General features: G+C 38.3%; 1 protein-coding gene across 4 annotated transcripts in view; it reads right to left on the bottom strand.

The window, feature by feature from the left end:
• Positions 1–3,011: 3,011 nt before the first annotated feature.
• alphaCOP (coatomer subunit alpha) overlaps positions 3,012–16,149 on the bottom strand; it is a 57,250-nt gene continuing 44,112 nt past the window's right edge. For all 4 annotated transcript variants that reach the window (XM_045739532.2, XM_069331181.1, XM_045739530.2 and 1 more), the window contains exons 6-22: positions 11,823–12,049; positions 11,416–11,655; positions 11,085–11,179; positions 10,269–10,404; positions 8,931–9,047; positions 8,606–8,745; positions 8,304–8,511; positions 7,782–7,961; positions 7,266–7,499; positions 6,770–7,012; positions 6,481–6,612; positions 6,060–6,204; positions 5,330–5,556; positions 4,989–5,183; positions 4,720–4,824; positions 3,869–4,168; positions 3,012–3,711 (exon numbers count right to left, since the gene is read on the bottom strand). In XM_045739532.2, coding sequence (XP_045595488.1) covers positions 3,475–3,711; positions 3,869–4,168; positions 4,720–4,824; positions 4,989–5,183; positions 5,330–5,556; positions 6,060–6,204; positions 6,481–6,612; positions 6,770–7,012; positions 7,266–7,499; positions 7,782–7,961; positions 8,304–8,511; positions 8,606–8,745; positions 8,931–9,047; positions 10,269–10,404; positions 11,085–11,179; positions 11,416–11,655; positions 11,823–12,049 — 3,161 coding nt within the window. In that variant the 3' untranslated portion in view covers positions 3,012–3,474. The remainder of the gene's footprint in view (positions 3,712–3,868; positions 4,169–4,719; positions 4,825–4,988; positions 5,184–5,329; positions 5,557–6,059; positions 6,205–6,480; positions 6,613–6,769; positions 7,013–7,265; positions 7,500–7,781; positions 7,962–8,303; positions 8,512–8,605; positions 8,746–8,930; positions 9,048–10,268; positions 10,405–11,084; positions 11,180–11,415; positions 11,656–11,822; positions 12,050–16,149) is intronic.

The raw sequence follows: 16,149 nt of genomic DNA, 5'->3' as shown, positions 1-16,149 counted from the left end.
TTATATTCCTACATACCCAACTACTTAGGCAGGACGGTAGAGCGACGGTCTCACTTCATGCAGGTCGGCGTTCAATCCCCGACCGTCCAAGTAGTTGGACACTATTCCTTTCCCTCCGTCCCATCCCAAGTCGTTATCCTGACCCCCCTTCCCAGTGCTATATAGTCGTAATGACTTGGTACTTTCCCCTGAAAATTCCAATTCCCTTATATTCCTACATCTAGAATGACACAGCGTAACTTTCTTATGACGTCCCTGATCCTAGGCAGCACATAATCAGTGTCTTGTACCGTTCCTGTACATCATTATGTTTGTATTAATGTTAATAATGTTAACATAATATTACAAACATTATGTTTGTAGTTCATCTTCAATGTATGTACCTTTACCTGAATAAAAAAGCTAAATCTAATTTTTTTTTATTTGTACGTCGGTGGGCCATGGGCGTATGACGCTCATATATCCTGGGCGGCACAAGGTCATTGTCTTATGACGTCATTACATTATGAGCAACACACGCGGTCATTGTCTTATGACGTCACTACATCCTGAACACCTCAAGTTCACTATCTTTTGATGTCAATATCAGCGCGGTCAGGTCACAGCCAGAGGGTCCCGGGTTTGATTCCCATGGTAGGACTGGATGACGGAAGCATTTGGTAAAAAAAAAAAATCTTAATTCACCTGATGCTCCTGTTCACTTGTAGCAAAAAAAAAAATATTAATTCACCTGATGATCCTGTTCACTTATAGCAGTTTGGCGATTGTTGTGGGTTGCATCCCGGAGGAAATTAGTCGATGGCTTGATTAAGGACATACCTTGATAAGACTTGTGCAGGTTTTCTCTTCCATTTTATGGAAAACCATAGTACAGTACTGTATTAAGGTGAGCCATATATCCCCTCTGCTTCTTAATAATTCTTATCTATAGCATGTTAGATTTAGTTCCTTTTACCTGTTCATGTTGCTTTATCCTCCAGGAACGTCAGAGTTCCTCATACACCTAACTTACCATCATGGTGCTTCATTTCTCTCTACAGCTTAATCACACAATCTTTGCAGTTGTTTTAATCTTTACGTCTATGGCCTCAAATGAGATTCAATGAAATAAGCCAATTTGTGAGGTAGGTAAGGTAGTTATCTTATTCATGCATGGAGCTTGGGAAGTCATACAGCGATGAAGATATATTTAATACAGAAGATGCGATTTAGAGGTGAAGTTTGTAGGAAATTCCAACCCTTTGTGTATTTAAGGAAGCAAGTTAAACAGTTGATGTTAATGCTTTATTAAGTAAGTTTGGCAGTAGGATACCAATCAACTTGTACCTCTCCTGCTCCCAAGAACATCCTTAACACACTGGGAACATGCCTCACAGTGGAAGCCATGCTGCAAGTGTAGCATAAAGAAGCAGGGGTGCTCACCAAAAGATGATGTGCCTTAAGCAGTGTTTGGTCCTGATAACTTCATGCTGTCACTTTCATGGCCTCTTGTTACCAAGTAAATTTGAGATATTCAGATGACCCTTAGAGAAACCATGCCAAGTCTCTTATTAATCTACAATTGCCAAAAAAAGATATTTTTATATTATTGGTTAATATGGCTTTGGGAAAACTTTCCCACCATCAATGTTAAACTAATCGGGCAGTAGTTGGTTGTACATGTATATAATCTAAGTTATAAGGGCAAGAGGGAGTTGTTAGCTAGTCAAATCAACCGTTTTTAGAATTAACCACACAGATTAGTTCATCATGAAGACCCTAACAAGATGGTTTGGGTACGATGAATTAATGGATGATGGTAGACTGGCAGTGTGTATTTGAGTGAATATACTTGGGAATATATTCCTAAGTACTGTATATGGGAATTTGGGCAAAGCAAGAGAAAAGCAGAGACAAATTTGGATGTTTATGGCAAGAGTGGATAACAGGCAGAACAGAGCTAGACTTGGCTCTTGTAGTTGCCATTAGGTAAACACATGGAATACGCTGATGAACGTGGCTGGGTAGAAGCAGTTTACAAGGAGGGACCTATCGGCGAAAAGTGCCAAGCCATTACGACTATATTGCACTCGGGAGGGATCAGGATAAGGTTTTGAAATGGGACGGGGAAGAGGAATGGTGCCCTACCACTTCGACTGTTGGGGATTAAATGCCGGCCTGCACCAAGAGACCGTGGCTCTACCATCCAGCCCATGTTGTTGGCCAAAAATTTGTAAGGAGTATATGTGTACATTTTTATTTTGAGGATCACAATAAGGATCACTGTACACTTCATTATAAGAAGAAATAGGGTGCTGCTGTGGATGGTTGCTGGAGTGTAATGCTTGCTTATCAGTGATGCTATAGTACAGACAAATGTTACTGTGATATAAAATACTATATATATAGAATAGTACATCATAAAAAGCATTTTTTACCATCAGTATATTTGCTCCTTTTTTCTAGGCTGATGTTTCCACTCCCAATGATAGTACAAAATAGGGTAATCAATTTATGAAGGATTACTAGCTTGGGCCATAGCAACATAGTCGAATGTGGAAAAATGGACACAAATGGCAAATTTCTTTTAGTCAGAAAAAACCCAGAGTAAGTATTGGTTTGGAAATAAACCTCGTAGATTTATAAAACAAATGACCAGGTAACAATAGCAAAGTTACATTTTTCCCCAAGAAGGTTAGACATTCATGGATTTGAGGGGTTGGATATAACCATGTTACAGATTCAGCTACTCGGAACAAGTTCCAAGTAGCACGGGCTATGGTGAGCCTGTAAAAGGATATAACTAGGAGCTGCAGTGCATATAAGTCAATAGGCCTTAGTTTCCTTTATTCTCTCAATCCCTTGACAGACTTGTAGCCAATTTCTAGAACTTTACCTATCTCACAGCCAAGTTTTCAGGCCCTTGTACAAATGGGATACTTCATAAGAAATGATTAAGGCTCTAATTTTGTTTTGTGTGAACTTCAGCTGGAAATAAGTATTTAAATTTCAGTAGGGATAAATACACAGTATACAGTATATATATAATTTTAATTTCTTTCAGTAATCATTCAGAATAAATAAATCAATAGGGTTATTCCATTTCTATGTATGATGTACTGTATTAACAAATTTCAATTCATTGTGGTTCCAATAACAATGATTACTGAATACTCTCTCGACACTTAAAAATATTAAAAAATATAAACTTCGTGCACCTTAAAGGAAAAAAAAAGGATTTGGTACATAATAGATAGAACCTTACAGTATCAGCAACACCAAATCTCTATCACAATATCCAATGAACAATATGCTACTAAAAGATCTAGAGAAACGCTCAAAACTTCTTATCATGTATATGAATGTAACCAACAAAGCCATTTAAGCAAATTTACATAATATTTATTAGAATACTGGAAATGTGCATCACTGATCATGAATTAATGTTCCACAATATGTATACGGTATACGATTCATTTTGGCTTATCAATACATCTATCGAAACTGCAATGGAGAAATACGTAGGCCAATGGAGTCCTTCCCTACTTGGGCGACAGAACAGACTCTGCAGGTGATGCCCTTGTGCTCTGGCAGGTATGATGCTCCACATAATGGGCACTGCACCTCTGGCTTACCCCTGTATATTGGCACATATGACTTGGCGCACACAGTGAAGGGATTGTGTTCATCATACTGAACTACCATTTCATCAACAGGGTTTTTCTCACAGGCCTGAAACAAAGAAATTTAATATTTATACAGGATAAGTTAATAATGTGTAAAAAGGTGCTGCTAAGTATTTAGTGCACTCTCTTCATGGGGTTACACAAATTTGTACAGAAAAAATCCAACACTGCCCCAAACAGCAGAAAGAACACCATTTACCTACCTGTACAACTTTTCTGATATTCTGAGCCACCTCTGGCCTTGGTCCCAGATTTACCAGTCTACGTCCGAAGCTCATTGCCATCTTGTAATTCTTCATCTTGAATGCCAAATTAACAGCAGTTCTTAAAGTAAGAATCTGGTGGCCAGGCTGTAGCTCACAATGAGTGAAGTATGCAGCCAACTCGAGAGAGCGTTGGAGTTCTTCCTCCGACGATTTACCGAGGCCTTTACGATGAAGCTCCATACTAATGCCAACCACATACTCCTTACACACACGTAGCAAATTCTGTGCTTCACTAACCTATAAAGAAACATTGATTTCATCATATACAACAGCAAATTAAAGAAAAACTTAAACCCACAGGCCTGCCAATATGCAACTAAAGTTTACATATTAAGTTGTTTAAAAAACCCATCCTACTGTCTACTCCCAAGGCAATATGTGTGGAATTTCTAAATGGCAAAACTCATAAATTTACCATAGATTCAGCTATATCTTTCTGTGATAGGATAAAACAAAAATTTATCTAGTCGAAAGTACAACAAAAATAAGATAAACCAAAGATGACAGATGTCTCCAGTATTTATTTTTATTTCATCATAAAAGCTATTCAAGTTCTCGGCTAATTAGATGAAACAAAGATAGTACCATTTAATTTAAATTCAACAGCTAGACAATTTGACCCTTAAGATTTAACGAAGCATTCATCATCTAGTCTCACCATTATACTGGCCAATAGGCCTGCAAAGATACTGAGGTATCTAGCATTCAATAATTGTGAATAACCAGTCTTTTTCCAATTAGGTATCTAATAACCTAAAAAAATTATAATGTTTAATGTGAAGACTTGCCTCTTGTTTTGTGTCTACAATGATGAGGGGCACAGCCAGGAGGATTGCTTTAAACTTTTCAACGGCTTCAGAAAATTTGGCTGCGGTCGTTAGCTGCGACGCTTCCTGCAAACAGACACCAGAAAAAAAAATGTTAAAAGTAATTTGTTCACCATTTTACAATTTCAATCAAATTATAGGAGAGTACTGTGCAAAAATACTTAGACCTTGTACCTTGATCCATTAGTAGTAGTGGATTACATTACATTTACATAAAGATAGAAATTTACCTTTAATTTATCCATTAGACTTGACAGCTTTAAACCAAGAGCAGGCAACTGATCCTTTGTCTGTGCTGTCCGCCAATTACGACTTGGGTAGGCAAAGAGAGATGGGAGGGCCGGGGCACCAGGATAACTAGTGCGAGAGTGGGCAAACGATGACAGGAACAAATCACGATACGGCTCAAAGTTCACTACACCAACCTGGAAGCCATAAAACTCGATAAAATCTAACTGTGAATAGTAAACAGAAACAATTTGACATTTAACGTTAAATATGTAAATTACACACACTCATCCAGACTGCCGATTCATGTCATATAAGAGTACAGTAACTATATACAACTCACTTGATCGTGCAACAGCCTGGTGGCAGATTCAAAAGCACCAGCCAGTATATGGTCAATGGCCAGTTGGCTGCGCTGTGTCCATCCGTGTGTGGGAGGATGACCCCTTGGAGGTGGCACAAAGTACCCATCTTCCCCATCAGCACCACCAACCGTGACTGCTCCTTCCAATTCAGGTGGCAATTCAAGGTCATCATCCACTTCCCAGCCTCCACCTTCACCATCTCCACCTACAAAATGGATACAATCGCTAAGTACCCAAAATATCAAGAAATGGGCACAACAGGAATCTAAAATGAACTTTCACATACAAAATTATCATCCGTCTATATTCCCCAACACCTTACTCCATCCTGGCAGAACCGTGGTCATGACAAATGTTTCTCCAGGTTACTACCACACAAACCTCTCACTGTTTCAAGCTCTCGCACTTCTGCTTTCACGTACATACAAGTTTTATATTTAAGAATTGTATGTGAACAATAAATTGTTTGTCCAGCTATAGATATATAGCTTGATTAACAGATACAAATATATCTATGTACAGGAAAGGGAAGGAAATATTTAAATAAAAACTAACAATATGCATGGATATACGAGTGCTAGTTAATGTTGGGTTTGTCTTCAGAATTTTCAATTGTATATTATACACATATATTAGATCACATACCACCAAAATAAAAAACAAACAAATACTGTTACTTAGCGTCTTTACAAACAAGCCAAAGCTTACCTTCTAAGGCCATGTCACCATCTCCAGTCTCCTCGTCGTCATCGCCCCAACCGTCTCCAGCAATATCACCAGTAATATCAACAGCCATGGCTGCCACAGTTCCCCCACCACTCTTTCCACTGGCCACAGCAGTGTCAAAGAACCCCTATTGATACAAAAAACAACTTTATAGTCTTATTTAGACACAAAGTCAAATACGTATACAAACAGGGAGCATCTGGGGAAAAGCTCAGATATTACAAAATTATTCAATATAAATGTCAAATGTGTCAACACAATCAAAAATAATTAAAATTGAAAATCTGATTTACTCATTTCAGCTCATATCAGTACTCTGTATAGTATAAAGTTGCCATATAATGCATCATGAAAAAGAATTCAACACAGGCAACGAATATTAAAATAGTAACTTATCACTTGCTTTGGCAACAGTGAGTAGTGGCCAGGCTGTGTCCATTGGTTGGACTGGCACAGGTGGCTGCAACAACTGGGCATTGGGTAGAGGTTCAGGAATGGTGCCACCCTCCACATGGGATGCAAGGGACTCTGCTTCCTGATAAGAAAAACACGTTTCCTAATTAAGTTAGATAGATAGATAGATATATATTTTATATATTTGCCTTCAAACCTTTCTGTCATATTACACAAACAAACATTTTCCACATTGTGATTGTATTAAATTTATTAAGATACAAATTCTGAAGAATAACCTGAGTGTGGCCGTGAGTGGCAGCCATCAGAAGTGCCAGCGACGTCTTGCCGCATGCCTTCAGAACCCTAATGCGTTCCGGCACATCTCCCAGATACAGAGCATTCGTGTACCAGCCCTCGTAATCCTTGCGGATTTCATTGATCTTCATCATGCGTCGAAGTTTGGCCAAATTTCCAGTGATGAGATATAGGAAGGAGAGCTTATCATAGTTCTTGGTCTGTTGATAACAGTACTCTACCACCTGTAAAATATTCATTATTGTTTATTTTGCAAAGAGACTTCAAAATGGAAACGATACATTTATAATGCCAACATTCAAAGGATATCCTGCTAAATTATATATCATAAAATGTCACCTTTTACTATAAAAAAGAAAAAGAAAAAAAAAAGGTAGAGGCCTACAATGTGTACACGTTATTTGTGATAATGGCAAGAAATGAAAAAAAAAGGGAGGGAAAAAAGTTTAATAAAGTATAGTGGTATGCTGATCTTACTGGGTGGTTGCCATGCAGGAGTGCATGTTCTGCCAGTTTCTCCCAGCATCCCTTGTCGTCAAGAGCCTTGGCAGCATCTAAAGCAACATCAATATTTCCACACTCCAAGGCCAAGAGAAATCGTGTTCTCTCGTCTTTCACAAAATGAAGGGCAACTTCTGGGTAACCTTTCTTCTGCAAGTATGCAATGATCGACTGTCCCACCAGTTTGGCGCCACGAACCATTTGCAGCACCTACACAATATGGGAAAAGAACAAAACTAAAAAAATCCAGGCATGTAGAAAACAAAATTTTAGATGCTTTTACTTACACAAATTAATAGCCACTTCCAGATGTCTATTCGGGATTCTGTACTCATTAATACCACTTTATGAACAATAAAAAAAGATTAGTCTCCAAGAAATTTGCAAGCAAGTGTGACCACCACCTGAGATAAGGTAATGGATGAAAATAGATGGCAAAAACAATTTAAAAATGTGTGTACAAACCAATATCTGTCGTTCTGTGAAACTTACTTCATCATACTTGCGTTGAACTAGTGCCAATTTGAAGCGGAATTCTGTGGAGTCAATGGTGAGGACACGAGGTGTTGCTTGACGGTCCAGACAATACACCGAGCTACCAGATACCCGTGTTACATATACTGGCAGCTCCAGAGTGCGGATGATGCCATGGTCGCCATTTGTCAGTGCATACTACATAAAAAAAAATTTTGTTTTGATTTGGCAAACACTTCAGAATTATGGCAAAGTAATCAATAAATATTAAAGCTAAATATTGCAAGATTGCAACAAATTTTATATGAACTAATCTGATGTACATGTTAACTGATATGGGCAAGAAACATACTATCTAAGGTCTTGACACATTCTAGTACAAATGGGCTCGTGCAATAGTTAATTTTATTCAAACATGAAATTATAAAAATGGCCTTTTAAAGACTAAATTACCAGGCTAGTTATTCAAGAAAAACACCGGAAATGAGCCAATCATGAGAAATTTGAGAGCTTGTGGAAAGTTGGCACATTTAATCTTACCTTGATATGATTACTTGTTGTATAAACAAATACACCACTATCATCCCAGGAACCCGACTTGACTCTGTTGGTCTCTGTGATGGAGCAGAGACGTTCAAGCTTGCGGTTGCAAACAAGAATTGTATGCTTGGAGAGCAGGGCCACAGTAGTCATACTAGCAGACCACACAACATAGCGGCACTTGGCAATGCGAGCAGTTCCCAGTACTCTGCAAGGTAGAACACTTGGTTAAATACTATTACACTTTTATGAAGAGAAACATGCCTAACATTATTCAAGAATGATTATAGAGCAATACTTGCCTCTTCTGCTGGACATCGAAGAGAGAGACCCCATCACTGTCTCTAAGCAAGAGCATGCCTGTGCCTGCATAAAATATCTCATCACAGGGAGGAGTTGTTACTTTTTTGGTAACTTCATTCTGCATATTCTTGATCACCAACTGGGGAATAATAACAAATATAAAATATTTTACCCCAAGTCTAAATAAATGCACAATACTGCATAAACCTCAACTATTAATTCAATTCAGCTTATAACAATTTTAATCTTATTCTATCCTATCATAAGTTCCATTAATTATTGAGCCAATGATATACAGTACTAATGTAACTTATTTGTACTCGCCTGGTGGCTTTTGTCCATAACGGCAAAGCGGTTCCTGGCCACCCACACGGCTGTTAACCCAGCAGATCTCTTGGAATCGGGGGAATCAGGGTTCTGGGGGTCGGAATCCTTCGGTATCTGCAACACCAACCCTCAACTGCTATATATATTTTGGCATATACAGTGTGAGAGAGCATGCATGGTAATGTCCCCATAGTTGTTTAATGTACATAGGAATAACGTTGGAGAAGCATATGAGAAAATACTGGGAAATGAAGTTGGAATGAAATGAAAATTCCATCATACTAAGAAGACTTAGTATGGTGGAATTGAATAGTGTATATCTAATTTTATGAATACAGGTGATGTAGTTCTGATAAAATTACAAAAGATATATGTAGACTAGTTAGAAGGTGTGTGTTTGACTATAGACAAATGCTGTGTACAAAATAATGTGATGGTGGTGAAGAAAGAAATTCAGTATATCGGTAGGGGTAAAGTAAGCTGTGCTAAAAGGGGCAGATCAGTTTAAGTGCCAATAGTCTAATTTTTTATTTTATTTTATTTATATATACAAAAGTACTGTACTTACATTCTTATAAAGCCCCACTCATATACAGCTATCTGAGCAAGTTCTTAATCTCAACTATCCCTTAAATATGACACGCCAAATTGTTTAACCACTAGGTACCCATTCATTACTGGGTGAACAGAGGCAAACAGTTAATTAAGAAATGGTGCCTAGTCAATCCACCTCGGCCAGGATACAAACCCATGCCAAATTGCTTGCGAAGCGCGGGCGAATGTTTTATCACTACCACAGGGACTGCTTGAAAGTAATGAAAGTAAAGTTTGTGCCAAAGTCAGAGACATTGTCACACAAGGAATTAATTGGCTGGTGCAATGAAAGCCTTGAATAGAAAGAAGATATGAAGAGATATGGCTCGAGTGATGCATACAGATGGTGAACTTACAACGCAGTGGTTAGTGCAGTTGGCTAGCAACCGAATTGATTCAGAATTAGATTCTTTGGCATGAAAAGTGTTGGAAAATTTGTTTTCTTAAAATGTTAAAAGAGGCCAGGCAAGATGACAATTCCCTGAATGCTATCATTTACCCCAATTAGATTTAACACACTTTACACACATTTATGTTAGAAGTTAAACTAAATTGTGTTTTGTCAATAATGACTATACTGTATAGCAAATCAAATTGAGTTCATCCCATTGAAAGAAAAATGCCAGAAAATGAGAAGCATTGACTATAACCAATGTTTTAACCAGGATGAATAAAGGTTTGTCGTTGTGTGTAATTTGTCTTCGCGTCCTTGCTGGCAGTGCCTCTCTCTGTCCAGCTCACCTGATACAAGTCATAGTTGCTGTTGTCCATGTTGTGCGTACGAGTGGTGAGGAGGACTGCATTTTCCGCTGGATTGAAGGACATGCTGTGTACTGGTGCCCGGGAACCTGCACGCAGCTGCATGACAGCAACATCCCTGTAAACATGTAATACTGATACTGGCTTTTCTGTAAATTGGTACATGTAGGAAATATTCCCACTCAAATCACATGTATTATGTATCACTCAATTTAAAATTAATAATTACTGTGGATGAAGCTCATTCAGAAGACTTTTAGAGTATGTATATGCAGTATATAACACAATAACGAATTCATATCAAAGAGAAACCCCAGGATGGGGAGATGCTTAATAAAATACATATACACCAGTTAACAATTTGTTACATGTATTATTCACACTGGACTACTAATTAACAGTAACTACACAGCACCTACTGGAGTGATATTCTCTCTTGGTCTATCCAATATCTAAAGCAATTCTATCTTTGCTGGGTATCCTAATTACATGTAATTAGAACATTGAGAATTAGGACAGTTTGTTAATTCTTCAGTTACCTAAGTAATAAATTTGAATAAATTATGATTTATACATTTTTGCTTAACGGCAGTGCAAAGGGCAACATAAGGAAGCATGTCTGCCAATCACCAGCGAGGTTAGAGAGGACGCTCACATTACTCCATGAACAACTGTGCGTGCAAGCACTGAATACTTACACCACACACTAGTAAAATGAGAACGTTGTAAAGACAAAGCTTGAGATGTAATGTAAAGAATGTAAACACACTACAAGATATTCAAGCAGCGAGCACTCACTTGTTCTTTGTCAAGTCAAGGCGACGTAGAAAGCGCTCCTTCACATAATACAAGAGGTTTCCATGCAAGGCATAAGCAGGTCTCTCCCGCTCCAGCTGGAAATGTAAACAGTTTAATTCAGGGCTATTACCTATTTAATCATTCTAACTACTCTAAAATTAAAGGCTGAGGTAAGTGTGTGTTAAGAAAGCATGTCTTAAATTATATTCATGTGAACATTGACTACTCTACAGTAGATTAATAATTATAACAAAATGAAAATGGAAATTAACAAAAACCACACCAGAATTACCTAGTGGTCATAATATGGGAAAAAAAACTTTCTTCTCACCTTAAAAATGATCATGCCACTGTCGTGTCCAGCAGCAAACAGGTTGAGCGAGGGGTGTGCAGCCAGGACCCAGAATCTATCATGTTCTCGACGGAAGGTGTGGAGGCATATTCTCTTCGCCATGTCCCACACGCGAATGGACTTGTCCTCAGAGTTGGAAAGAATCAACTCTTGCCTTGGGTGGAACATGACGCAGGACACATTATTGTAGTGCCCCCGGCAGGTGTCCACTTCCCACGCCTGAAATAATTTACAAATTAGTCCCATATCCAATTATGCTACCAGTAATATCAAACCATTTATAAACACACGAGGACACTTGGACATCTGCCAAACTATGACAACCCTCAGCAATGGTATTTACACAGAACATTACATGTACAGTATGCTAATTAACATTCACTAACCTTGCAATCATTCATTCTCCAAAGTTTAACCTGGCGGTCATCTGAACCAGAGATGACCAGCGGCAGTGTGGGATGGAATGCAGCCCAGTTAACCCCCCGGTCATGACCCTCCAACACATGGCGTACTGTGGCATCCCCTGCACTAAACAGTTCTGGGTTGCGGGTGTGGTGGTCGTCACTTCCCCCAATACCACCCATACCAGGAGATACATTCTTCTTGCGAAGACCTGCCCATGACCATTTAAAATTTTAAATATATTATATACATCTAATGACCTTTAACATTTGCTGAAATTTAAATTAGAGATGGCAACTAATTTTAGCAACACGATAAACTAAATTACACAAGCATTTTTTTTATCCACAAATCCCACTTGGCTGAGTAAATTATAGCAAAGCAGAAGCAAATGAGAGAACAAAAAAGTTAATGCATGCAGAGATTTATTGATCACAGATTCATAATGTTATATTACACACATACTGTATGTCTAACATTCAATATAAGCCATTATAGCTACCCTATTTCAACATTCAAGGTATTTAAGTTCAGTTTTACTGTTAATTTATTATCCTTCAGTATTCTAAACATTAAAACACCACAAAGACAACAACAAATCATTGATAGAATACTATCCAACACTGTCAAGTACCAAGTACTGTACATCATGCTTTCAGTCTATGAAACTGTTTAACAAGTCCTCCAACCTTACAGTACTTTGGAATTTTATTAAGAAATAAAGTACTAAGATTCGTAATAGCTCAAATGGTGAATTAAGTTGGAATAAACCCCCCTTGGCACTAACCATACTAATAGAGGCTTTACTGCATAGGTTACTTACATTCATAATTATTAACAAGTACATTTTCTCCACACACAAAACATCTGCACAAATACATTGGATAGCTCAAATGGTGAATTAATATTCCCTGCAGCCTTGGATATGACAACATTCTAAAATGACTAAAGATCTAGGAAGACGGCCAAATAGGAAACGGGTAACTTCAAGTTAGGCCGACACGGCCCCCCTAGTCCTATTATAAATGCTCTACTACAACTTTCTTGTTCAACTTTAGCATACTGATGTCCAGTGATGAAGTCAGAACTGGCATGAATTAGGGTATTCCAACTGTCTTGGTAAAACAAAGCATTATAATGGGTCAGAGATGGATATTGACACTGATTTCTGCCCAGTGCTCTGAATATCAAAGTGAAGACATTCAACCAATCGGAGCCATCGTACAGACAGCATGCACACATCTAGAACTATTCAAACAGTGATCAAATATTCTTCACCAGCCACTTCTCATTTGTTGGGAAAGTCCATTTGCAATCACAGCATCTTTCCACAATCTTGTCTCAAATTTTCATGAATTACCTCTAACTTTAATATATTACTGCAATATTTCTATCATACTCTATATACAGTACTGCAACCTTTGGGGGCAAGGGGCATGGCAGTCTCTGCGGTATGAGGAGCCAAGGGGCCTTCCAAAGATGGGGAGTGGAGGGAGGGCCTTACAGTGTGGTGGAAGGGTTAGGGGTGAGCTAAGGGGTCTTACGTTGTGGAGGAAGGTGGTCCAATGGCTATGTAGTGCATTGGAAGGGTAGAGAGGGGATGGACCAAGGGGCCTTGCAGTGTGGGGAAATGGAAGGGATCCAAGGGCCTTATGGCATGGTGGAATGGAGGCCAAAGGGTACTGCAATAAGTATAACCAAAGAAGTCAACCATGAATAGAGAAAGGAAGACCTTGTACTTTCCTCACAGCAGTGTTTACACGAGTAACTGTGACAAGTCAGCGACAATAATACTTAACAGTAATAATTCTAACAAACACGTCATGTACATATCAAGCCACACAAGTAATAGTTTAACAGACAAACATTATTTTGACACTAATTACTATACAAAATACATACTGTATTTAAATCACAAGTGATTTAAATTTTTTGGAAAAGGCAACATGCTACACACAATAACTTATGCACTAGCCACAGAACTTGTAAAATGCTCAAGCAGGACAAACAAAACCAAATACTAGCTTAGCTAAATAACTCAAGGTGTAAGGTCTGCATGCACCACAACAGCCAAGTGTAAAATCCAAATCATATGAAGGGGGAAGAAACAAAACGTGAAAAGAATAAGCAAAGCTGTTCACGAGTCTCAATTGTTTCAAGAACTCGAGTAAATGAAAAAAAAAGGGGGAGGGGAATAATATAACGTGGCATTCACATAATGAAAAATTATTTGCTGCGACAAACATGAAAGAATGATAAACCTTAAATTTTGTGGATATGCTCTTGCCTTCATAATCATCCCGATACTGCAACAGCATATAGAGCTTCCTCTCGCAATGCCCAAATCCTTGAGCTTGTCTAGATATATCCTTTAGGACATAGGAAGTCTACATAATTGTAAAGGTCCAAGAGTATGGCACACAGTCATCCATCCATTTACTGTCCAAACCCATTGTAGATTGGCTTTGGTCAGGAACTGATTGAGTACTCAAAATGCCCAGTGCCCCCTGTTTGATCAAGTATTGTACACACAAACAGTAACTTCTCTCTCTCTCTCATTCCATACTACCAAAATTGCAACACCTTGGAATCTTAGCCAAGACAAGTGTGACAATTTCCATCTCCTTATTCCTTGCCAAAATAACCTGACGTTTTCTTCTGCATTTTGATTACCTTTTGTAAGCAAGTGGTAAATACTTTTAAAATTTAGCAAACTACAAAGTATGCAGAATTAATCTAGTCGTTTTGTCTTTTGTAACGAAGTGCAAGAATGATCATAATGCTGTGGATCAGTCATCGTACAATCCCACTTTGTAATGCAATATGGATACTGCCGTTTATAGTGGTCAATCTTCACATTCGCTATCATCATCAAAGTTCTGATAGTTAAGAGATGTAGCAAAACTAACCTGATGGCCAAATTTATATAGGATGGTTAAGGCGCATTTATAGAGCACACCACTGCTATGCCTTCAATAAATATTAAACAAGAATGTTATTACTTTTCATACTAAAATCTTTTCAAAAATGTGAAATGCCTAGACAATGGACATGCACTGAATGTACTGAAGTAGGAACACAAAAAATTAAACTACACATCTTCAAAGCAGAATTGTCACTCAAGATACCTGAATAGCGAGGGTAACAAGGCCTGCAAGACGTTATAAAGCAGCAGCAGCAGAAGCAGCAGCACTACTCACGCTGGTACCCAGGAGTGGTTTTGCTAGCTTGGGTCAGGGGCACAAGTTGCCCGTAACCCCCCACCACCACTCTTGCTCTTGCTCCAGTTAATATTGGCTGGTTAATTCTTATCACCAATGTGCAGAATTTATTAAGAAATTTACAGACTAACATGTCACATTATAGTGTGCTGAATATCACACAGTCATTCTCTATTACAAGTTTTGGTTGAGACTACTACAGAATTTTTTTGATTACGATTGCCAGTCTTGCTGTCAGGATTCTACTTTACAATAACTAAATAAAATCAAAGTGCAATGCATATAATTTTACTAATTGTAAATGCTAAAGGTCACATATGCAATGAATGTTTAGTGGAGGAGGAGAAAGAGTTAAAAGGACGTTAGCGGTGAATTTACGACTTTACAAGAATGACATCAAGGCAAGCAGAAAGGCTACAGTTTACTGTGGGATGACAACTGAATTTCTTTGATGGAGGAAGAGTACCTTCAGAGGAAGGTACAACAGGGTAGGCAACAGAGGAAGGAAATGTGAGCGTCAGTAAAGAGGGTAAGGGGACAACACGAGGGGAATAGTACAGAGGGGAAGGAAGAAACAAAAGAAAGGGAGGAAGGGGGAAGGGGATAATAAAGGAAAAGGCAAGATGACAAAAAGGAGATGGAGGAGAGGGGTTGGTCAGTCTGTTTATTCATAATACAGCACTAAATAATGCAATGGTGAATAATGTTATTTCTGACATGCTTGCATCACAATTTTTTAATGTATTAAGAATGTTACTTTCCAAATACATTATACCACACAAACTTTCTACATTCTACCTATAATACAATCACCTGTAAAGCAAAAACCCACAAATGTTACAAACTACAGTATACAAAAATATCTAGATACATTTCCCCATTACTAAACATGTACAGTACTATACGTCCAACCTTTTCTGCAAGTGAAGGCTGTGAAGGAAAGAAAAGCTCACCCTCGACATACGTCAACTTGTCAATACACAAACTTGTGTGTTGACATTAACTAACTGTCAATGCACAACAATAGTTCCAAATTGTGTTGCAAAAATGTAATGGCGAGGTGCTATAAATCAACACTGCCACCCTACCC

Source organism: Procambarus clarkii, chromosome 25, assembly GCF_040958095.1.
Source record: "Procambarus clarkii isolate CNS0578487 chromosome 25, FALCON_Pclarkii_2.0, whole genome shotgun sequence".
NCBI lineage: Eukaryota > Metazoa > Arthropoda > Malacostraca > Decapoda > Cambaridae > Procambarus > Procambarus clarkii.
This window is presented reverse-complemented; position numbering and strand designations above follow the sequence as displayed.